Source organism: Condylura cristata, unplaced genomic scaffold (genome assembly GCF_000260355.1).
Source record: "Condylura cristata isolate star-nosed mole 26May11 unplaced genomic scaffold, ConCri1.0 scaffold00002, whole genome shotgun sequence".
Classification (NCBI taxonomy): domain Eukaryota; kingdom Metazoa; phylum Chordata; class Mammalia; order Eulipotyphla; family Talpidae; genus Condylura; species Condylura cristata.
The window spans coordinates 66311802-66337433 of record NW_004567103.1 but is presented as its reverse complement, the minus strand read 5'-3'; the positions used below and the strand labels follow the sequence as shown (position 1 = coordinate 66337433).

At 35.9% G+C, this 25632-nt stretch overlaps 1 protein-coding gene across 5 annotated transcripts in view; it reads right to left on the bottom strand.

The window, feature by feature from the left end:
• Positions 1–25632, bottom strand: part of GTDC1 (glycosyltransferase-like domain containing 1) — a 307853-nt gene that overhangs the window by 159632 nt on the left and 122589 nt on the right. For 4 of the 5 annotated variants that reach the window (XM_012728985.1, XM_012729002.1, XM_012728989.1 and 1 more), the window contains 2 exons: positions 22626–22793; positions 18791–18964 (listed from right to left, as the gene is read on the bottom strand). In XM_012728985.1, the coding sequence (XP_012584439.1) occupies positions 18791–18964; positions 22626–22793 (342 nt within the window). Of the gene's footprint in view, positions 1–18790; positions 18965–22625; positions 22794–24754; positions 24971–25632 lie in introns of all 5 variants that reach the window. The other variant, XM_012728997.1, reaches the window with a different exon arrangement.

Below are 25632 nucleotides of genomic sequence, written 5' to 3'. Positions count from 1 at the left end.
ATCTTCTTAATATACTCATCTGGCTTTGAGGCCTCAGGTTGCTTCCATAACCTGGTTAATGGCAATAGTGCTACAATGTACATAAGAGTGCATGCATTTATTGACCTTGAATTATAGTCTCTTACCTCTAAACCCACCAATGATGATTACCAAAGAATGGTATATGACCGTTGCCCCGAAAATTTTCTCAAAAAAAAAAAAAAACATTGAAACTGTAATTAAAAATAATTAGAATATATAAAAATAGAAAATAGGACCTACCTGGTGGCACAGCGGGTTAAAGCACAGCACTACAAGCTAACTGTAGCCGCGTCAGTACGAGTTCAATCCCCGGCCCAGGAGGGATCCACATGGCACCTCTCCTGTCCCACCCGCTGCTCCCCTCAGCAGTGTACTTCATCGATCTGCCTGTTCTGCTCCCCACTCTGTCTCTGGTGAATCCTCTCAGCACCCCTGCACCTCTGGTCTGTACCCCAGTTCTGTATGAATAAATACATAAATCTTAAGAAGAAGAAGAAAAAGAAGCAGGAGTATTGCTAAATTATACCAGGAAAGTATAAATTAAGTATTAGTACTGGGCCGACAAAATTATGGCAAAAGCATAAGCACTACTTTACCCATGACCTTGGCAGACATTACTAATCTATTATAAAATGAATTCTATTTTTTATCCCAAATACAGTCTCTGAGTCCCTCAACACCCTCTAAGTAGCTAAGAGCCAATGGTAGCATGCAAGTGAAAACCTAGCTATCATACCTGGATTAATAGGAATAGTAGGATTTGAAAAAGAGGGCTTTTTAGTTTTTACTTTTCAAGTCACAGCTAAAACACTGTTAGAACACAAGTTGATGGTTTGAAGAGTGTAGAAGCATCCTTACATTTCAGTTATGTAGACAGCAAGTACATGGTTATCAAAGAATCTGAGCTTTCTTTTCTAAGACTGGAGGTGTTAGTCTTACATTCTGGATAAATTCCAACTTAGGTAATTACATTCTGCTTACCTCACCCCCCTTAGCAATTTTTTCAAGTGAACCCAGTATTATTCTTCACTTCCTATTCTAACCTGCTGTGTAGTGTTGCAATGAGCTGTTAAACAGCTGCCATGCTTTACTCTGCAATGGTGACTGTGCTTCACTGTATAATTTGTAACCATCCACAGTGTGCTTTGGAATTGTTCAGGATAAAAGTGTTACCCTAAAATCAAGATATCATCATCATTTTAAAGGCATACAGTACAACTGCTTGTTTCAGTTAAATTCATAACATATTTAGAAAATACCTTATTTCATGAAAAACAAAAAAACTAGGTTAAAATACCCATGAAACATGCTACAGATTATATGAAAAGGTATTTAAAGAAAGCAAACTATTTATCAACTATATGAATATTCTGCCAAAGAAAGGAATAGTAGGAAGAACAAATGCTTAAGACATTTTTATTTGAAAATACATCTGCCTTCATCAGATGGTAAAAATTCCCAATGTCACCCAAGAAATACAGTGAAGAGAAAAACTGAACGTTAAGTCAATGGGAAATGGAAGAATGCCAACACGTATGGAGAAAGAGATCAAGGATAAATAGAATTTTTAACATTTACTTGTTTCTCATCAGGACAGCCAAGGAATTATACAAATTCATTCTCATGAAGACACTGGATTTTCACTATACTTTTCCTGAGGACAGTTACAGACAGGAACACATTGAGTGTTGTGTCATATAGTAACCAGGAAAGGTATCTACAGGTATATGGACGTCCCATGATTGGTAGAGATGCTTTAGTATAGTGCTACTCAGACTTATCTGTAAAGTGGAATAACCTAGAAAGCTTGGGGAAAAAAGAAAATACCTGGATTTAAATCCCAAAGATTCTGGCTTAATTTGTCTGGATATCAGCATTTTTTTTAACACTCCCTTAATAATTATAATATACAACCAATGTTAAAAATCATTACTAAGGCTCTGTTTTTTTTTTTTTTTTTTTAGATCTAGTTATTTACGCACACAGAACTGGGGTACAGGCCAGAGGTACAGGGGAGTGAGAGGATTCACCAGAGACAGATTGGGGAGCAGAACAGGCTGACTGATGAAGTACACTGTTGAGGGGAGCAGCAGGCAGGTCAGGAGAGGTCTACTGCACCATGTGGATCACCTCCAGGGTGATCAAACTCATACTGAATGGGTTTTAGCTTCTTAGTGCTGTGCTTTACTCCATTGTACCACCAGGGAGGCTCCACTAAGGCTGTTTTACCAGCTTGGTTTAATTGTTGTGTGTCTGGCTTTCTTTAAGGGGAAACATCACATTATTTGAGGACATGTGTATCATCATACATTATTAATAAAGACCACAAAATTATATCCCAAATATGTGTTTCACAGGCTTTATCACATGGGAGGAAAAATAGCTTTACCACCTCAGGACTGCTTTCTGAAAGGTCAAATTTTTAATACAATCTTTTTATTAGTGACAAAAATAAACAATAATTCTGTGCCTAAAAAGTTTCTGAATTTTCAGTTAGCTCTAGGTCCGTAATCTGTATGACAGACTTGTCTGCGGTAAAATATATAATCTCATATGAGATTATATATATACATCCTGGGATACATCCAAGCCATACCTTCTCTGTTAAGAAAATGAGCTGTTTTCTTTTCAACAAATGCATCATTTCAGGATTCAGTAAATGGACCCATTACCGTAATAATCTACACCTTCATGTAAAAGTACTGGTCATGAAACAAACCTGCACAGGCACAAAATGTAGATGAAATATCACAAGAATGAACAGAAAGGAGTTTTTAAGATTCAAGTACTCAAAATACAGAAGTGATGTGAAGAACTGATTTGCTAGCTAGAAAGTAAGATATAGTTCCACTGACTTTTAAAGATACAGACTTGATCCACAACTATTAACTCTCAAAACTAGCCACAAATTAAACAAGACAAAGAGAGACAAAAGAACAAAACATAAACAAGTGGGGGGCATGTATAAAATACTCATAAGCAGCAGGAAAGATTGTTGGACAGCACAAGTAATTTTGAAGCATTAACAAATGTATATTATATAGTTATTTTAGTGAATTACTTTCGTCATGAAAGAAGAAGTGGAAAAAACACTGACATTGAACTGATATGTGGATTACCAATAGGGGAGTGAATTAAGCCTTGTATTATCGAATAAGCTACAAATGCCTCAGAAATAGAAAAAAAAAAAAACTACAACAGTGACTGTGAGTGGCAATTAAAATTGATAAAACATAACATAATAGGTAATGTGCATAGAATATATGCCAAGTATGCGACACTATGTGCTCTCTCATTTCAATTATATGGCATAATATTTAGAAAAACTGTAAGGGTCAGAAGGGTGACATAATTTCAGCAAGAGACACCACTAGAAACCCAAGTGTAACTCAAGCTTTCCTCTTGGCCACATGCCCTTCTATAACGTGCAATGCCCCACCTCCATGACCCATCCCTTCCCACCCCCCAACACACACGTAGCCTCTAAACTAACCAGAATGTCAGTTTGCCCCTAAGAACACCAGCCAACTATGTAAACAGAACTTTAGGATAAAATGGGTTCACATGGGCCCTCCCTGGTAGCATAGCAGGTTAAAGCACAGCACTATGAAGCCATAGCCACTTCAGCATGTGTTTGATCCCTGGCCAGAGAAGAAATCCTCTCCTTTCTTGCCACTGCTTCCTTCAGCTGTGTACTTCCTCAATCTGCCTGTTATGCACCCACTCTCTTTCTGGTGAATATTCTCAACACCTCTGCACATCTGGCCTTAATCCCAGTTCTGTATGCATAAATAAATAAATCTTTAAAAAAAAATAGGGGTTCACCTAGAGTGAGACTGAAGAGGCATTGATGACCCAATCGAAATTTAAATCTCTTGAAGATATAGATAAAAAGCTTAAGAAAAATTTGTAATCATACAAAATAAGTATAATTTACAAAATTTGCAAAAACACAAAAAATTCACTTAGGATTTGTGATACCAAGTTCCAGAAAAAGTAGATGATGAAAATTATTTTCTGGTTTTGAATTTCAAATGCTGGAAATTCCTATTCTCATATGTAGAATAAATTTTTTTTGTGAGTGATCCACTGTTCACTGGAAGAGCAATATATGTTTCAGGAAAATAGCATTGGCAAAGTCATATATGTTTTCATATGAAAATGAGTTTTTGATCAGAGGTCTAGATGTTTTGAGTGAAAAACAGCAAGTTTTGATGTAACTGAAATATTTCAGACTCTTCTCAGGAATTTTTAAGCACCACATATTCCTGATAAAATTGATCTCTTTTTTTTTATCAGTGTTAGTTTATCTTATTCTACTAGTTACTGACAACAAACAGCTCCAGAAATACATTACTATCACAATTGTTCAAGAAGCTTCTAAATTATGGTTCTGCTCTGTTAGTGTTCTATAACCTTGGGTGAAAACCTCTCTGCTATAGTTTCCCCAGCTCTAAAGAGAAGACATAGATTCAGATGATTTTTAAAGTTTTTGATTTCTGAGGAACTGTTCTACTTTTGCAAAGTTCGGATTCTATTATTTCATACAAAATAATAAACTACTCAAAATTGAAAAAAAATGAATATGCTAAAATAGAAATGTTGCTACATTTTCTAGATTTTCCTATTTCAATGACTACAATAATTTTAAAATTCAAAATTATTTTTAGCTCATGCTCCCTCATCTTCTATTTTCAATAGAATTCATCAACTAATCCTGGATATTCCACTTTCTATTGTCTCTTGCTCATGTTCTTTCAGATCTTTTCTCACAGCTGGACACAGAAGCTCCCTCTTTAATTGGAAGAAAATAATATAACATGCACTTTAAGATCTATTGTTACAAAATGCACTTTGGAATATAAACATGAAGCATGGTAGCTTTGAATAGAACCCCTGCTCTCTCCATAGAATCACTTGGTGTTTTAACATACTAGCTTATATTCAACAGAACAGATTCGCAGTGGGTTTAAATGAGATGGCTGTTTCAAAGTAACTGACTTTCAAACAGGAATAGATGTTTGCATGGATACATAATATATCATACAGAAGAGAAGAGAAGCTAAAATTCTTTTCCTTTTTTGATGCCTACTAGTTATAAAAGATTCTGTATTTATATGTGGGTGTGTGTGCGTGTGTGTATAATATATATATGTACGTATATTACATATATATATTTTTTACATTATTCTTAATTTTGTACATTTTTTCATCTCAGTTGTAATCCCTGTGGACTTCCCACCACCACTTCACCCATGTGCCATCACCATTATATAAGATTCTTAATGGGTGGCCAACAGGGAAATAAGGGGATTTGCTAGCACTCTCATTTCATGGCTGCCTAAGAAAAGGACCAAGATTTCAGTCTAGAACAAATAGCAACACTTAAAGAAGGGCAAGTGTTTGTGCAGTCTTTAAAAAAGATTAAAACTAGGTTTCCTATATTAGATTTTCACCATTATGTTTGTAAATTTTTTAAGTTCCATATTTAATAGTACTGATACACAAAACTGGGACTTTCCAAAACAAAAGTGACAATTACTTAATTAAGAACTAGTTTCACAAGAACACTTGTCAGTAGAACACAAATATGTAGATAACACTGAGACAACTATAATAAGAACAAAAACAATTAAACTTAAGAAAAGATTACCGTTTCCAATCATGCACAGAAGCACTTCTGTACATAGCTGTAACAATACAAACTTTTCTAGATATGAAAAAGCACTATGATTCAACTCATTTCAGTCAAAAGTAGAGAAGATCCACAATTCTCAGGACAAAAGTACACACAGAGATTAATACTTGGATTTAATATTCTTAGTTATTTTTCTAAGCAAAATTTTGGTACTCAGTCTAGCATGGTAGAGTTAAGTCAGTACTAGAGAAAGCAACATTGGCCTAAAAAAAGAAATGAGAAGTTGACATTAAGCAAATAACAACTGATGTTTCTAAAATTTCTGAATGAGTACAATTTGGGTCAAAGTTCTGGTTCTGGAAGATTTCGGAAATCGTGTATAAACTAATGGGGCAAAGATATCTTGAATTAAAATTAAAGACAACAATCGATACCATTATTCAAAAGTCCATATGCCTCAAATATCGTATCAGGTACCTTATATAGTGTATCTCATTTAATTCTCACAACCATCCCAGTGAGACTGATAGTCCTCATCTTACTTTCCAGATTGGGAAAAAAGAACAGCAATGTTGAAAGGTTGAACAATTTTCTCAATGTTAGCCAACAGCTGAACAGAAAAGGTGGTACTAAACCAAAAGTGTCTGACATCAAAGTCTATATTCTTAGGCATTATGCCATCTTGACCACTCATCATTCCATACTTGATCTCTGTCCAATGGGACTGAAAAATTATTTAGTTACTGAGCTCTGAGAAGACAAAAGAAGAGTTGAACTCAATGAACTCCTGATTCTTCAATAAAAAAGAGTTTCAAAGTTCTGATGTATTTACTAATTCTGTACCCAATTTTTCAGAAAGTAGTAAATGACAAGAAACAGGTGTCTTGTATATACTTGAAAAAATTTTCAGCTGTATCAAACGTCAACATAGCAAGTTCTGCCAAAACTTCTCAAAATGCAGGTCAATATAATAAATCACAGAAAGTTCTAAATGATGGCATGTGGTAAGAAGATACTTCCTGCTGGTCAGCTCTATCTAAATAATCCACCAATATCTCAGACTCAATAAATTAGACTCTGATTTACCCATTTAATATAAACAAATCCAATAGAAAAGGTATTTCCCCAGTCACTGAAAATGAAATTTCAGTTTATCCCTTACTACTCCTGAATCCACTAAGCTGCCATATCAACCTGCCATGTTCCCAAGCAGTGTTTTATGCTTATTCCTTCCCATTGATCTGCAAGCACTAGCTCAAGCCTTCAACAACCTATGCTAGAAGTTTGTTTATCTGTCTTCCACTTCTTTCCTATCAATATCCTATTTTTCAATAACAAGCCCCTCATTTTATAAACTAACATGGCTCCCAAATGACTACAGGCTATGAATTCCTCAGTCTAAAATGTTAATTCCTCAGCCTTCATCTCCATCTCTAATCTTGCAACCTCTTTACCCACTTGAGTCAAAGGCATGTAATCCCTTCTAGGTCTAATGATTGATCATTAGGTCATTCACTGCTACATGTCTGTTTCTATTACCTCTTTTCATGATGCCCACTCCTTACTCTAACTTTCTCTCAATCCAGGAAATAATGTGGCATCGATGGAAGCAGCACATAATAGTCAAACGGCTTGGGTAGCTAAATTTTGGGCAAGCTTAACCTTCTGATCCTCACTTACCTCACTTGCAAATGAAGATGATAATAGTGGCTGGAGTTTGCAGGAGCTTGGTAAAGATTAGAACATAAAGGACATGCCTAGAAAAGGCACTTGATAAATGACAATTATTATTACTGTGCCCAAAGCTTAGTCTTTAAAGTCCCATCCAAATGCTATTTAAACCCCCCCCCCAAAAAACAAAACAAAAAATCCAAAAACCTCAGTTTGTTCAAGTTATACTGAGCCACATGAGTATGTCTATCATTTCTACAAAGCCCTTAAGATTAAGGATCCTGTGTTATATATCCTATGCCCCAGAATACCTAGCATTTACCATATAAATAGCAAGCTCTTAATAAATGTTGGGTGAACAAAGGCATGCATAAAACCTCAAAGAATTAAATCACTGTTAAGTATATTTTACTGTATCTAATTACATTGAAGCATATTTTAAAAGAACTTCCTATAAAATAAAGTCTTTTATCTGGAATTTCTTAGGGAAATAAGCCATCCTGGCTAAGAGATTATTCTGTGTAGTTTACTGTTAAATAATACATTCCAAATTATTTCTTTTTTAATGGAAAACTTTCTACAACACTTTCAGCTTTTTTCAAAAGAACTTTGAACAAAGAAAATGATTTCTATACTGATCAGCCCATACTTGAGAATCACAAGAATACAGAAATACTCCACAGGCCAGGTACACATAGACAACAGCATATGACTCTCCCTCTTCTGCCCTCACACGGCTGAATTAGGCTATCTGGTCAATGTATGTGGGCTGACAGGATATAAGACAGCCCCTCTTTTGATCTGAATTAATGGTAAACTTTAGAGTGCCAAAGTGGTTCATACAATCACTAGGGTTTATAGATTTTTGCCCCCCCCCCACATACACTTTTATAATTGAAGTCATACTGAATGGGTGAGCTTGTCACAAAGCTGTCAACAGATAATTAAAATGATGATGATGGGAGTGTTAGTAAAGCCACTAACATTTGCTGAGCACTTACTATGTTACAGATACTAAGCTCAGTCAGCACATTGTGATAGTTACCTCCAGCCTCATAATAAACCAATGATAGGTGCTGTTTGTTTTTGCTGTTTGTTTTTGCATTTTACAGACTGGGACACAGAAACTCAGGGAGTGCCACAATCATTGCTAGGCTGGTTGTAAATGGGAAGAGCCAAGCATTGGTTGTAAATGGGAAGAGCCAAGCTGGAATTCCTGTATACGCTAATGTACTGCTCGCCCCAACCTGTTATTCATCATTACCCAAAGTGGAAATACATAAGTAATCTGTTTAGAAAAATAACCCACCAGATAATTTATTTATCCTTTACAAATAAATTAACGTGGTATCTTTCTAACACTTATTGTGAAGAGCCCTCATGTGATAAACAGGGTAGATAACATAATTTTCTCTTTCCTTCATGGCTCTAGACTGAAAATCAGTCCTTGTGCTGTGGGAAGTTCAGCTGATACCCTCCCAGACAGATGAAGGGAAGAGAACTAAATGGACCTTTTTCTGAATTCCCCCCTGAACTATGGGTTGAGTTTGTCAAAGGACATCTCATGTTGAGATGTCCTGCTTCATGACTCCCTTTGGCAGATGATACAGTGCCTAGTTGAGTATGTTCTCTGATTTTCAGTTATTTCTCTGCTTGTCATCTGTGACCTTTATGTCTCACAGCAGAGATTTCATATGGGACTATAAAGATCTAAAAAATATGTACAAGCCTTTGATGTAAAAATCAAGATAATTATTCTCTAAACTTGAGGAGAACAGAGGGGTAGGATAAATCACTCTAGAATAAAAGGACAGGCTTTCTGTTGTTGCTGCTGTATTCTGACCATTTTTTATAGATGGAGTTACTGTTTTTGCATGAAGGTGAAGACAGCAGAAATCTAACTGATGCAGGTAACCATTAACATGAGTGACAATTCATTAAAAACAATTTCAAGTAAGTAGCACTGTATGCATTTTACGTAGCTTTGAGCCAACCAGGGGATTGTACATATATGCAAAAACCAAACTTTCTTTTCTTAACAAGTAAGAGGAAGATAGCAACCATAGAATGTAGCATAGCACTTCTGAATTAGCTAGATAGGAGATTTCTTGACAGTGAGTGGTGTTAAACATTGGAATGACTTATCAGAAGGTTTTTTAAGTACAGTAATTCTATAAAAAAAATCTAATAATATTCAAAGGAAACACATTTTTGCATTCATTTGGAAGAACCAAAATAATTGTTAGAAAATATGGATCTGTTTAATCTGTAAAAGCAAAACTTTCCTCTTTCAGATTAATATTCAGGAAGAGAGTGCCCAATTCATTATTTCATAAAGCAAAGGCAATACTTTTAGCAATATGTCTAACACTAATATTTTCTCAAAATATCTGACAAATATGACCACATGTGGTATGAAGAAGATTAAGGTGTTTTCTGGCAATCCCCCCAAAAGCAGAATTCTTGACTGTATAAAATAAAAAGTTTTCGGTGGGGTGCCATGGGGCTGCCTTCTGTCCTATCAATCTACAAATTCTCAAATTACAGATCTGCTGTTGTTTTCTGACACATCTGCTTTGCAATGTAAAATAGTGTTTTCTTTAATAAGAATTCTTCAAAAAGCCCTTAGGCTCTTCGCCTTTGTTTGCACAGCCTGAGAGTTTTCATTTAAAGTTTTCACACTGTTTTTAAAATTCTCCATTTTTGTTTCTAAAATAGATAAGCAAAGTCCATAAACCTCTGTTTTGGCTTCACATTTTAGCTATGCAAAAAAAGGTGGAGAGAAACATGCAAAGAAATTCTTCAAGTTTCAATCAATGAGATTATTCTAAATGACCAGCACTGCTTACTGTCTTTGTCTTTAAAAAAAAAAAAAAAAAACACGTGAAGGAAAAACAGACATGTTTTTTACATAATCTTTATTCCTGTTTATATAATCCCTAATCAATGAAATGATGAAACACACAAGTAAAAAACCACTCTTGTTTACTCTGTGGCAACTCTGGCAGCCCAATAATGTGGAAAATAGGAATAGACAGGGAAATGATCAGAGAAACATAATGTCACAGTAAGGTTGATATTGGATGTTCTCTGTGCTGAATAAATTGAACCTGAAACCCAGATGACTCAATTGTATGCACACTTCCATTTTCTCCAGGTCCAAACTGCAACTCCTAAGGAGACAACATGCACTCATCTCCCCTTTTAAAAATAGTGGATGATTTTTGAGATCTTCAATGGAAAAACATATATTTGTTCCTTTAACATCAATTATGTGTCATCAGAATGAAGAAATTAAAACTCTTCTTCACAATATAATGGGACTGAGAAGGCAGATAAGTATCAAGTATCACACCTTGACAGCTTCTGCATTTATCTCTCTTCACCTTTAATCCAATTGAATGCTATTTAAAGTAGATGATATCCACTTCAATACTCCTTACTCATAGACCCCTGACAGAATTTATTGGAAAGACATGATCTTTTTCAAGGCCTAGAGGTATCACCTTATAATTCACTGTATTGTACATTCCTCTGTGGTCCAATTTGTTGGAAGCAGGTATCATTTGTTTACACTAAAATCATGGATACTCCTCAAGACCCAATTCTGTAGAGAAGACGTATGAGAAGTCCTGCTGCTTTGCAGATGTAGTTGATTCTACCCTTAATATCTCATATGATAGGTCAAGCACTGCCCTCTAAGACAGGTATCATGGTATAAACTAGCTTATATAAGAAGAGAAAATGGATAAAGGAGAGATAACTAGAAATAGAAATGAAATGTTTTTCTCACACATGAAATAATAATAGCCTACAGCTATTTCTTTGAAGGAGTCCTTCTACCCAACATCATTAGGCTCATTTTCAATTTTATTATCAGAATTCTTACTTAAAATTTCTCACCACAGGTCCTCCCTAGTGGTGCAATGGGTTGGCAAGAAGCGCTGTGACACTGTCCAAAACCAATGCAGCGTGGGTTTGATTCCTGGCTAGGGAGGTGACCCACATGATACAGCCTACCTCTCCTGTCCTGCCTGCTACTCCCCTCAGCTCTGGTGACTTCTCTCAACTCCCACACCTCTGGCCTGTATCCCAGTTTGTGTATGCATAAATAAATAAATCTATTAAAAAACTGTCTCATTCCACTACTCAGCTATTAGAAAAGAGGAAATCTTGCCTTTGCATCAATATGGACAAAACTTGAGGTGATAAAGTCAAGCAAAATAAATCAGAAGGTGAAAGATCATTGCTAGGTGGTTTAATTCATATATGAATATAAAGAGCAAAGCAAATGAGTAAACAAAACTCAACAGAAATAACTTATACTCTAATAACAAATTGGTAAATAAGAGGGGAATAGAAGGGTAGACAGGAACAGTAGGAATAGGGGATTAGGTTAATTTGATATCAGTGAGTAGTACGAGAACTTTGCTAGTAGGTGCAATATGGTGGACACATTTACACCATATTGGTGTAAATAGTTTCACCATATGGCGAAACTATTCCTGAACTTAAATTTGTAAACCGATCAAAATCATTAAAAATTTTACTCATTCATTCCCTTTGAGATGTTCTCTTTCTCAGAATTTCATCTTTTATAAGTCTGCTATCTAAAATCTTGCATCTCTTCTTTTGTAACATTATCAGAACTTGTTCATTTTCATTTACTGAATCTGTTAATTCTCCTATAAAGAATGTCCTTTGGAGGTCAGAGTCACATGCCAAGGGCCAAAACTTCTCTGTGCGAAGTATACAGGATGACTGATAAGGGAGCATGGGTTCTAAAATAGAATAAAGAAGTATTTGACTTCTAATTCTACCTTTACTTTTTGGATATTGTAGGCAATAAGTTACTTATACTCTCTATGTCTGAGTCTCTTCAACTATAAATGGAAGTATTCTTTAGACTTATTAAAAGGCTAAAATATGTAGAATGTGCTTAGCACAAATCAGGGCTTAAGTAAGAATCAGTGAGGTTAGCTATTACAGTTAACTCTATCATCTAATGATGACAGCGTCAGAAAGCAAGTTGTACGTTACTCAGATGTTCTCATTTCCTAAGAATGAGACTTCAAAAAAGATTTGCATATATAAAATTCTCTGGTTCTGCCAGGCCTTGCCTTTATGAAAGTCACATGATCTCAAGTAGAAAAATATTGGTTTCCTCTAGCCAATATCTAGCTCAGTAGGTTGCAGAACTTCCTTTTTTCTTTCCATCATATACCCATCAACACCATGGAGTTTTATGTGAAATTTGTTATCTTGAAATGCATAACAAAATTGTCTTAATTTTTAATCTCTCATATTTTAAACATAAAAATAGTCTTCCTTTACAGTATGTCCCAGTCATGAGTCTTGTCTCACCAAGTTCTAATAGTTGGTATGTTACCAGCTGAATATTTGTGTTCCTTCAAAATTCGTATGTTGAAGTCGTATGCCTTACTGGGGTCATAATTAAAGGTGGCGTCTTTGGGAGGTGATGAGGTCCTGAGGATGAAGTCCTCATAAATGAGATTGGTACCCTCATAAAACAGATCCCAAAGAATTCTGTGGTTCCTTTCATTATATGAGGATATACTAAGACTGATATATATGACTCAGGGAGCAGTCTTTTATAAAAAAAACAAATCTATTCAGATCTTCATTATGGACTTCTCAATCTCCAGAAATATGAGAAATAAATTTCAATTACTAGCCAACCAGTCTGTGGCACTCTATTATAGCAATCCAAATAGGCAGAGACAAGGTATTAATATTGCAAAATGTTTTGTTGACTACTGATCCCTGGCTAGTCTGTGTGCCTTCTGCACCAAAGAAGCCAGTGAATATACATACTCCAGCAGAAAAAGGGGATTTGGTCACTGAAAAGCCCAGTCAGCATAATGAAATGTAAGTTAGTCTCCCCCACAAGAGAGTCTAGATTATCATTATATTCCATTAGGTGAATATGGCTCATGTACATCTAGAGTAAGACATGACAATTACCTTCATTTACTGTCATTTATAATTTTGGAGGGTAATGCATTTCTCTACATTCTTAAACTGAATTTATTGGCTACCATTTTAATCTCTCTTAATAAATCACAATCATCCTTTTGATGTACAATCTGTACAATCATGGAGACATGTCTGCAGGGGTTCCTCAACGTGCAGAGTTGCCTGCCCTGCCACAGAATGGCTCCAGGCTGCTATGCTTTTTCACTTCTCATATATTTTTTTAATAGTTTATCTCTCTCCTCCCTTGTTGTCAAGCTGTCAGTCAGCTGTCACTTTTTGCTGCTGTCAGTGAGCCTGCCTTTATCGCACCCCCAATTTGATGCTGCTAATCTGCTGTCAGCTGAAAAATCAGATAATCAAGACCTCTGAAACTGCATTTATAGTAAGGGGTGGGTTGCACTTTGGATGGGAATTTTAAGATATGAGTTCCAGTTCTTGCTCTGTCTATATCTAGCTGTGTGTTTGCCAAAAGACACTTAACTTCTCTGAGACTTCGTCCAGCCATCTATAAAATGAGCAGTGTGGGGCCCTCCCTGGTGGCACAGCAGGTTAAAGCACAACACCTAGAAGCTAAAGCCTCTTCAGCATGAGTTTGATCCCCACCCCGGAGGTGACCCACATGGCATGGCAGACCTCTCCTGACCCACCCGCTGCTCCCCTCAGCAGTGTACATTGTTAATCTGCCTGTTCTGCTCCCCACTCTGTCTCTGGTGAATCCTTTCTCTGCCCCTGTGCACCTGGCCTGTACCCCAGTTCTGTATGCATAAATAAATCTAATTTTTTTTTAAATGAGCAGTGTGTGTGTATGTGTGTGTGTGGCATGCACGTGCATGCATAAGCATAAGAGAGTGAGAGATAAAGAAAGAGAAGGAAAGAGAGGGAAAGGAAGGGAGAGGAAGAGGAAGGGAAGGAGAGGGAGGAAAGATTAAGATAGGCAGGTGGGAAGGAGAGAGCCAGGAAGGGAGGCAAGGAGGGAGAGAGAAAGGGAAGTAGATTTCATCCACACTTGAATCCTAAGTTATTCATGCTACTGGAAAGAACTCATGAATTCTTCTACAATTCGACAGAATAGAAGGAGCAGGGTAGGGTGCCACGGATCTTTTAATTGGCTATATTTTACTCATTAGGTTATTTAACCTCAGTTCTTGGAATTCCACAGTGATCTTCTCTCTTTCAAACTCTTTTGTTTGTTTCCTAGGAAAAAAATTCCCTGATGTATTTCATCTCTTTACAATCTTGGGTTTCTTCCTCCACCAACTCTGCAAGTGTTAAGTCTGCCACAGGCCACTTCATAGTTAAAGTCAGGGTGATGATGAGAACCCAGCAAAGAGCCTGGAAGGCAGCAACCTGTGTCCTAGAAACTAACTGAAGAATATGTTAGTGTATGTCAAATGCTGCTGCCACATTAATTAAGATGAGGGCTTGAGAAGTGACCACAGGATTTAGAGGCATGAAAGTCATCAATGACCTTAACAAAAAGTTTTGTTTTTAAAGATTTATTTATTTATGCATACAGAACTGGGATACAGTCCAGTGGTGCAGGGGCAGTGAGAGGATTCACTAGAGTCAGAGTGGGGAACAGAACCGGCAGATGGAGGAAGTACACTGCTGAGGGGAGCAGCGGGCAAGACAGGAGAGGTCTGTTGGGCCACATGGGTCACCTCTGGGGCAGGAATCAAATTCTCACTGAAGCAGCCTCAGCCAGCTTCACAGTGCTGTGCTTTAACTCATTGTGCTGCAAGGGAGGGCTGACAAGAAGTTACAGTGAGGTAGTTTTACAAGAAATGGTGGTGATAAAATCAGGGAAAACAAAACAAAACAAAACATAAAAACAACTCCTTCAAAGAATTTGATGTTGAGAGGTAAAAGGAGACCATGATGGAGTGAAATGGATTCAAGTGAGAATTTTTTCAAATATTTAAAATGTATTTTTGAACTATTCTAATAAACATGCTCGAAAAGGAAGGAAAACTGGTAATGCAGAACAGAGAAGGAAACATTGCTGAAATAGTCCTCAGGTATGCAGGAAGGATGGGATTTGACAAAATAGAGACAATGGCTTAAGATTGAAATGAGATCAATTCATCCAGAGTAGTATCAAAGATGGGAAGCACATGCCAAGGCATATAGCTGAGTAGCACATGGTGGTGGCAGTACAGAAGATTTATTTTCTAATTCCTTTTGTTTTCTTGGCTATGACTTGAGAAAAGATCTGATATTAGAAGTTTACAAAGAAAAGAAAATGTATTCTTAGTTATATAGAAAAGGGTAAGTGTGCTTTGCTTCCCAGATAGTTTAAAGGGTCCAACTGGTTTCAGGTGACAAGAATCGTAGAGGACATTGTAGGGCTGGGTGTTTTGGTCCTAATCAAATATGAAGGAAAAGGTGCCAAAGATTTGAGAGTACATACAAGAGATTTACTATAGTGATTGTGTAGGGAAGTGAAACTGGAGAGAGAAGGAAGTAGTTGGAGTAAGAGAAGGATGAAAGGAAGAAGCTAGCTCATCCCTCTCATAGGCTCTGCTGAGGCCAAGAGGCTGTTTGAACCAGCTGATGAAGGGAAGAAATGAAATGAACCTATAATAGACTACTTCTTTGGCAGAATACTTATCCCAGTGTTCATATGCTAATTAAGAGGGGGCACAATATTGTACAAGGGTATAAAATGATGTGGGGGGGGGTTAATAAGACAAATTAACCTTTACTATATAGTCTGTCGAGTACCAGGCACTACACTAGGAATTTGGCAGGCGTTAGCTTCATTTAGTGACCTCGTCATCCCTATGAGGTGATAAAGCAAATACAATCATGACCATCATAGAAACTAAGCTCCAAGCCATTCTACTTTGCAGCATCTACCACAGTGGGCAGTGGCTGGTGTTCAGGACAGAAACACACGTACAAGCGACAACAGGTGACACAGCTTTCCCTTCCCCAGATGCACACTACATAGAATGAAATATTTTGACGTGAGTATTATTTCCTGTCACAAGAATGAGGAGGTGAAGGGACAGAGGACCCTAACAGGTAAAAATATACATATATATCCTCATATATTGGAAAAAATACATCGTGACTTTTCTAGCAACCTAATATTTTGCTGAAACATGATTATTCTCCCTCCCTGATAACTGTTATATATTACTATAGCATACTGCTTTAGTGCTTTAGGTTTATTTTCTACTTTGTTTTTCTTAAATACATTTTTTATCTATAAGCAAATATTTCTAAAGTGAAAGAGACAGATGCATTGAAGAGCTGTTAGTTTGTTTTTGTTTTTAATCACCTTGGTTATTTTGCTTTTGGAATTACTAAATATTTTTCAACATCTCAACAAAATAATACTCTTTTAAGACTGCAGGCATTAGGATGATTGTCATTCATGCAAATAATCACTTACTTACACTATATGAGTTTGGGTTGGATAAAGCAAATTACCATTTGAAAAATAATTCAAATAACACTCTGGGCTAAGACCCTGCTTATGAATGTTATCTTGGCCACAATATTTCTTAACCTTCTTCTATTTAGCTAGATTTATTTATGGTAATACAGTCTAAAATAATAAACTGTTCAATTGCCACAGGTGTATTCAATATATGATGTTAGAGGAATATATCAGATGCAAATGAACTTTAAAACATATTTTCATTTGCATTTTATAGCAGCAATAATTAAGATGTGCTATAACCACCTACTCAAAGATGTATATTTTGCCTATGTATTATATAAAATATAAAAAAATTTTAAAAATACATCAAAAGATAAGGTTTGAAATTTTAAATTGTTATCTAGAATAAAAGCTTATTCTAGATAATAATAAATCCAAATCAAATTTTCAAAAGTTGAAATTCTCTAGTCACACATGAGTTTTACATATACAAATACTTATTAGTGTACATATAGACATCTACCTAGAGAATCAATTGTGATCTCAGTTTTACTTAGCTTTATCGTCTTCAAAATTGAAAGTAAATCATTAAATATATATATTTTTAAGATTTATTTATTTCTGCATACAGAACTGAGGTACAGGCCAGAGGTGCATGGGCAGTGAGAGGATTCACCAGAGACAGAGTGGGGAGCAGAACAGGCAGATCGATGAAGTACACTGCTGAGGGGAGCAGGAGAGGTCTGCCAGGCCATATGGTCACCTCCAGGGCGGGAGGGGTTCGAACTTATACTGAAGTGGCTTTAGCTTCTTAGTGCTGTATTTTAACCCGTTGTCCCACCAGGGAGGGCCATTAAGTATTTTTGAAAAATAACTTACAGCAGAATTGTAAGCAATAAGCTTGAATTGTAAGCAAAAAACTAAATCAAAAGTAGTAGGGTCCAATCTGAGGCAGTAAATCAGCAGTGGGGATGTGAGGCAATCTTTTTTCTCTGGGCTTCTGTTTTCTGAACTTCATAAAGCAAGGGTTGAACAAGGTGGCCTAAATTAAATTTTATGGCTCACTAAAACTTGATTTGGTAATAGGAAGATTTTTATTTAGAGAAATATTGACTAGTAAAACACTCAAATAAATCAGTAGTAGGGGTGGGGGTGAGGACTACTATCCCCATAGCTTCAATCAGTCTAGGACAGAGAGACCAATGCTGACCTCAAGCACAGCAGGTATGAATACTGTTTCCTGTCTTCATTTCAAGGCTGGGAAAGAAACAGCTGTCCCTGAACCCTTTTTAAGGACTCAATCAGTTACAAAACAGCAGTATCGCTGGCTAGTGTGAGAACCACCGAAGTAAACTTTCTATTCACAAGGGAGAAATATTCCTGGTGGTAGAAAACACAATTTTTCTAGGTTTAATCAAAAGTGAAAAGGAATTCTATAATTCCCTTTGAGACACATCATCCACTGTTAATTCAGTGTGGTCCTAGCAACAAGAATAATATAAAAAGTCCTTGGTAACTGCGAAAAAGAAATAGCAATTAAGTACATTTGCAACCTGATACAGAAGAACTATCTATGATAATGTAAATAATAAAGTATAGAAGAAGGAAAAAAAGAAGAAAATAACATGGGAAATGAAAGGAGTCCAGGCAGGGGGATTTAACATTGATTTACTAAGGATAATTACTATTACACATATAAACCAATCTGGCATATGCTGAGCGCAAAGGTTGAGAAATATGCTTGATAATGACTTCTGTAACAAGGCAACAAATAAAGAAACAAAACAATAAGTGTTGAAAGCCGAAGCAGCTTCTTTGCCAGAGAAATAAATAAAAGAAAAGAAAGGAAAAACTCGATATGGAAACTGAGCATTCAGTGAGTGATACACTGGACACAAGATTATTTAAAATCTTTTGTAAATCACAGCACAGTAAAAAAATTTAAAAAAAAACTTGCTTCTCTAATTAACCATACTTTTGCTGAAAAGTTAAAATTGGCAAAAAAGACACCAATTCTATACATTTGGGGCATAATTTATGACACAATAATGAAAACAGTCAAACATACTGACCTGCTTACATCGGGAAACCTGATGGGAAAGTAAATAACTTGGCATTTGGGTCTGATGATGCTTTCCAGATCCTTGGGTCTGTGATCAGGAATCAGCTTCATAAATTTTCCAATAGAAGTGAGAAATGACTCCATATTAAAAACTGAGTTGAATACTACCACATCAGCCACCAAGCTGTAAAGGGAAATGATAAATGCAAATGACAAGTCTGCACCTGTTCAGATATTTTTTTATAAGCCTGAGAGACTTCTCTGTATTAACCAGAGTTCATACTACATCTTGGGTTTGCAAAGAACTTTGCATTTCTCATCAGAATTTATCAAAATGTCTCTAGCAGATAAGTTGGTTCCATTAGTATTATAGAAGGTAGATTGTTGGCATCAGGGAGGAGAGGCAGGAAAGAAATGTAATGGGCCATGATGCTTCACACCAAAGCACAGTCTGCAATGCCAGAGACTTTCTATATTATCAACAGCACAACAGAACTTTTTTTCCTTGTGACCCAACTACCCGTACTGGGTTTGTATGTCAGTGATGTACACTGTTTTTTCACCAGACTGCTGAGAACTGAACATTTGCTGTACTTTTCACTACTTTCAAAGAAACAATTCAGATAAAACTATTTCATCCTTGAGCACAACCTTCAAAATGGTTAAAATCTATTTTCTGATTTAGCCTTTGCTTCAAGAAGTTGTGTTAGCTTTTTTTAAGTTCTGGAAGTACACAGAAATCATTATATAGAATCTCTAGAAATAATTTATTTCAACTCTATTTTAAGTAATCAGAGAATAGAACACATTGTTGGAAATGGTCCAGAAGTCCTTATTGTGAGGTCCTACTGATCAAAGGAATATGTTACAAACAATCACAATATTATAGAGCCTCATACTTAAAATAAATATAATATTGACTACTGCGGTTAATGAAAACACTGTGTTTGTCTCAATATTTCTTAAGTAGAAATAATGTAAAATACAGTGTTATAAGGACATGTGAAAGCAAAATTAATGTGTCAAAAATAATTTAACACTTTTCAGAATTATCTGTAATATTTTCTTTGAAACCAATGAACACAAGACATAACAATAGGTATGCTGGATAAAACTTGAATCTACAGTCTGAATATGTAGTATGGTCCTTCACCAGTCCATAACATGACTTAGTAAGTCAGTCACAGTTTTATAAAAATTGGTCCCCTTAAGAAATGATCAGCGTCACTGGAATTCATGCTTTCAAAAAAAAGTATGTACGATTAAATAGACAACAGTTTTATTTTGCCCTAAATTTTAGTTTAAGAAAACTGAAGACAGTTAAGTCCATAGGATTGCAAAATTTACAGAATAGGAATATCACAGCAAAGTGTCCCTTTTGTTTAATTTGTATTTACTGTGGCAGTCAAAGATCCTATTATGTATACATACTGGAATGAAAAACCAGCAAAAGGAATGTTGACCTGCCACCCCTACGCCTCCCCTGCAAAATTGTTTTTCCATATAGTATTTTTTTAGTTGCAATCTAGTGCAAATTTGGGGGTAGGGGTGATTACAACATGGATAATACAAAAGAATGTCATAGAAGTGCTGACACAACACCAAACAACAAGGAAACCAATATAATAATATACCAAAAGTTGAAGGATGTTTTACAGCTAGTCTGTTTTCACCATATGTCACATATTGTAATAGCGACCCACAGGTCATAATATATAGTTACGACATGTGTTCATAAGTCAGGGGGTTAGTGAAACCTCTATTTAAGGTGAGTGCTTATGTCAGTCATCTATAAAGCCCTTAACTGCCACACAGTCAAGAAAGAAATCTGACAGTGCCAACAAAAGCAGAAGTCAGCAAGAAAACTAAAGAAACATTTGAGGAAGCAAGAGTCATACTTTTCAAAGAGAATCTGAACAGGACTGCTTTTTGACACTCTTATTTTTCCTCTGGACAACCATGAACTCTTTTTTTCTTATTAAGAAGCCAGTGATGACCACTGGCTTCTTTCTCTTCAAGTCTGCTTATCAGTTTAGCTTTCTAAGAAAAGCAATGCAGAAAAATCATGTGCATGATATCAGTCTTATTCCTTATGAGCAAAACAATCTTTTCTAAAAAGATAATGTTATAAGATAATGAGTTAGAATTTTGTCTAGATATCTGCCTTCTTTGTTAGCATGTAGCCCAACTACTTGAATCCTTAAAAACCCTGTCTTTACTAAATTAAAAATCCAAGATAATTTTTTTAAAGATTTATTTATTTATTTATTTATTTATACATACAGAACTTGGGTACAGGCCAGAAGTGCAGGGCCGGTGAGAGGATTCACCAGAGACAGAGTGGGGAGCAGAACAGGCAGATCGACCAAGTATACTGCTGAGGGGAGTAGCAGGAGGGTCAGGAAAGGTCTGCCACACCATGTGGATCTCCTGCGGGGCAGGCGGGGATCGAACTCATGCGGAAGTGGCTTAAGCTTCTTTGTGCAGTGCTTTAACCTGCTGTGCCACCAGGGAGGGCCAGATCCAAGATAATTTAGAAAAAATATTCTTTTTCATGTTTTCCTCTCTATTTGAGTGAGTGTAATTTCCATTAACTTTAAAGCCACCCATAAAGGGAAAAATAGCCTTAATTTTTTTCTCCAGTTATTTCTCAGGAGTAATAAATACACACGATCTGAGGAGAAGAATGATGCCAATTCAAGAAATCAAAAGAATATTACAAATGTTTTCCATATTGATAAGTCATAACATGATTTTATCTTTTTGTTTTTAAAACATATTTCCCTTCTCTGTTTCAATATGAAATAAAGTATTTTAATTTTATTATGAAATTTTAAAACCGTTGCTTTTTTATGAGACATTTGACGTGAAGCAGTTCCACTCTATTTTGATGGCACTGCTACTTCACAATGGAAGCAGCTTATAAAAATGATTGCAGAAAAACATTTACAAAATGCTCAAAACACAGAAGTATTACCATATAGCTGCCTTTCTGTGTCAACTAAACTATGGAACATACTTGCAAGAACTGGGACTCTATTTAAACACATCATCAATCCCAGTTGCTAATAACTATTTTAAAAAGGTGACTAAAATGTACCCAGTGTTTGCCAAACTGATTCAATTTGATTGCTGCAGTTATGTGAATAGGATCCGATAGCAGCAAAGCCATTTCAGAGTTGTTATTAACTTCTTTCATTAACTAAGCTTCAGGAGATACACTTTGTTGAAGTGACAAAAGAAAAAGACCATCACCTTTGAAATGTCATGGTATTTTAAGGCTGTGCAATTTCAGAAGACTCAATGAGGGGAAAAAAAAAAAAAAACAACCACCTAAAGATTCATTTTCCATAGTTTTGTTGTATAAACAATAAAAAAAAGGACAAAAACCCCTTGGTCCATTATGCTTTAATTTTTGCTTATTCCACTGTAAATTTATATTTTTATTTCAGCTGCAGACTTTGAAAGTGGTTTGGTAAATAAGAGTTGAGTAAATGCCCTTTTTTGAAAAGTTTGCCTTAAACAATAGATAGTGGAATCAAAGGGTGAAGAATGTCCCTGTCAACTCTGATTCTATTTGAATGTGATGGAAAAACAGTCAAATAATTAGTTCAACATATAATTAGACTGTTTTGTATCTGTATTTTTTTGTATAATGATTAGCTGTGATCACATAGATATTTAAGAAGAACAGTAGTAATCGCCATGGAAGGTATGTCTAAACCTCAGCACCGACTTTTAGCTTTTAAAAATAAGTTTACAGGAGGTCTCCATATGCAAAAGCTAACCATCTGTAAAGAAAAAGATGGCAAAGGCCTAAAAAGAATGATTTAATCTATACCTACCATGAGAGAATTTGGTTGTATCCATATTGGAAATCCCTCTCCTGACATTTTTTGACAGGATATACCAATTGATTCTCGTGGAAGTATAGAATCTTTTTCAGTTTCCCAAGGTCAGGCCGAAGGGCAGCCAGTTCGGTCAGGTTAAGCACTGAGCTTGCAAAGAGGATCCTAGGAAACAAGAAAATTAGGTTTATTGTCCTGAGCATGTTTGAAGGGGTCATCTTTCGCCCTTCTCTCCTCTTCCCTCATCCTAACCCATGAAAAACACATCCCCTATAGGGACACATCAATAGTTAAGCCTTAATACCATGTAGCAGCATTCTAAGTTTTGATCTCTTAAAAAGCAGCTGCTAAGAACTATAAAAGCCCCAAATCTCATTGGTCTTCTCAGCTCAGTTACTGAGAGATGCAAAATAAAAAAATAAAAGCTGGATGGATTTTATTGAAAAAGGCAAGAAAAGCTCTATCTGAAGGACAAATGGAACAAAGATAAGGCTGACTGGGGAATACTTTGTTTGCCAGTTTCATTACACTTCACTTCTTTATGCAACTGACTCCTGAAATTCAATATACAGGCAGGAATGGCACATGTTCATGTTATGACATAAACCCTTTTGATTTATGCAACAGACTTATCCAGTGTGGTCTCTTTCTCTTGGCATGTTTTCTTCTGTCCCTCTCTCCCTGCTTTTTAACTGTTCTACAATATTTGTTCTTATTTTTATGGACTGTTACATTACTAGATTGCTAATAGCACCAGGTATATAATCTGCAAAACACCTTACAGCAAACAAATATTAAACCAGCAACAAAGAAAGGCTGATTTTCTTGTCCTCCCAGGAAAAAGGAAAATTGAGGACTGACCTACCTGCATTGATAAAATGAAAACAGTACTTATTTACTAACTCATTTCAAACACTTACTAAATGCTTACTATGTACAGGGCCTACCCAGAAAGAACAGAAAAGATGAATAAGGGAGCATGTCGGGGTGAATGTTGCTGAAACAGTGACACATACCAAGTATTAGAGGAATAAACACAAGGGAGCAGGAACTGAGTGAGTTGACCTGAACAGTACAAGCCTACTGCACATGCGCAGAGAAACAGGACAAATTACAGTCCCTGAACAACCGAGGATATTAGATGGCACAATTCTGATGAAAAGCCACCTTTATAACATAATGTAACATCATTTGACCCTTACAGTTTAAATTCCCTTTCTAAAAAATGAGGCTCAAGGAGGTTAAGAGTTTTTTCTAGAATCACTACTGATAGGAAGTAGCAAAACAGTGACTCCTCATCTTCTAAGATCGAAGTGCTTCTCACTATCTTGCAGCTATGAATTAGGTATAGCCCTTTTTTCTGGGCTTAATAAAGCCCTTTTTTCTGGGCTTAATAAATACAAAATACCATCCGTGTTATTACCATGATTACAACTACCACAAATTTTCCTTTGCTGACAAGCCAAATGGCTAACTTCAGGTGTTTATATGATCCGCTGCACTAGCCTTTCACATAAGAAGAATGATTACATAGTAAGTGCATATATCATAAACAGGCATTCAAGTGTCTCCTTCATGGGTTAAAAAAGGCAGGTAAGACCAAAACCCAAAGGTCTCTCTTTAAATCCACATTGCATATTGTCATGGGTTATCATGTTGAAGTAAAAAAAATCTTACCATGGACATGTATTTATTTTAAAAAATTATCTTCTTAGAATCAATGTAATGAACAGAAAATTATGGTCAGAAATGCCCTAGGTAGAAACCTTTCAAAAACTTCAAAAATCTTAAAATATGAAGATAAAGATATTTGCTAATACACAAATCTGGTCCTTCCTAAGTAGACGACAATAAAATATTGATTCCAATCAATCAATCTTTTCCTTAACAGAATATAGATGACTGTCAGCATAATTATGAGGGCATACTCATTTCTCCTCCTTTACTCCTACATTTTCCCAACATACATGCCTTGCAAGGACTCATTCCTAATCATTATGACATCAGCTAATGCAAAGCTTTTCACACACAAAGCAGAAAATCTCATTAAATAAACTCCCATATAATTTACTGGTTTCAAAGTAAAAATACTATTTTAATAATGGAAAAATGTGGTATCAACTTACCCCAGTGATCAAACTTACAGTCAAAATGGATCAAAGTGAATTCATGTATCTCCCCAACATTACACACTGACAAAGACACAAATCACCAATGAGGCATTCCAACCCAAAATGCCTCCTTCGAATGTGGTCATGCAAAACAGTCAGACATATATTTTGCAAAATAATTGCGCTGAACTTCCAAACAATGCCAATGCCATAAGGGAGAGGAGAGGAGATCTAGAGTAAAAAGAAATAAAGAGACCTCAAAACAAAATGCAATGTGTGAACCTTGACTGGTACCACATGGAAAAAGAAAAATAATGAATAAAGGACAACAGAGAGAGTTTGAACACACTATTGTAAATTTTTATCAATCTTAAATGTCTTAGCTATAGTCACTTTATTGCAGTTATATAGGACACATTCTTAGGAAATAGGTGTTGAACTACTTGTGAAGTGTCATCATGGCAGTATCTAATTCTTAAACAGCTTAGTCAAAAGGCCACTAATTCAAAATAATCTTATTTTTACACAGACTTAAATTCCTAAATGTGTAAAATGTTAGCAATTAGTTTAATGAATTGCAGTTTTTTACCTCATCTTGCAAATTCTTATTAATTATATACTTATAAAACTACAAATTTGGTAACTTGTGTTAAATGGCAGGCAGTAAGAAAGGAAAATATGCTGCATTCCACACAATAAGCCCACCATATCTGCTTTACTAGTTAGAATCAAATTGTTAATTTCCTCCCTGAGAATTACTGGATGGACCATCTGTAGCCAATGTTTAACCAGAGAGAGCTTCACTCTACTCTTACATCATCCCTCCTTTCTCCGTAGGCATCAGATGACCCCTGGTCAAGGAATTCAAATCTTAAGTTAAGTTTTTGAAATAA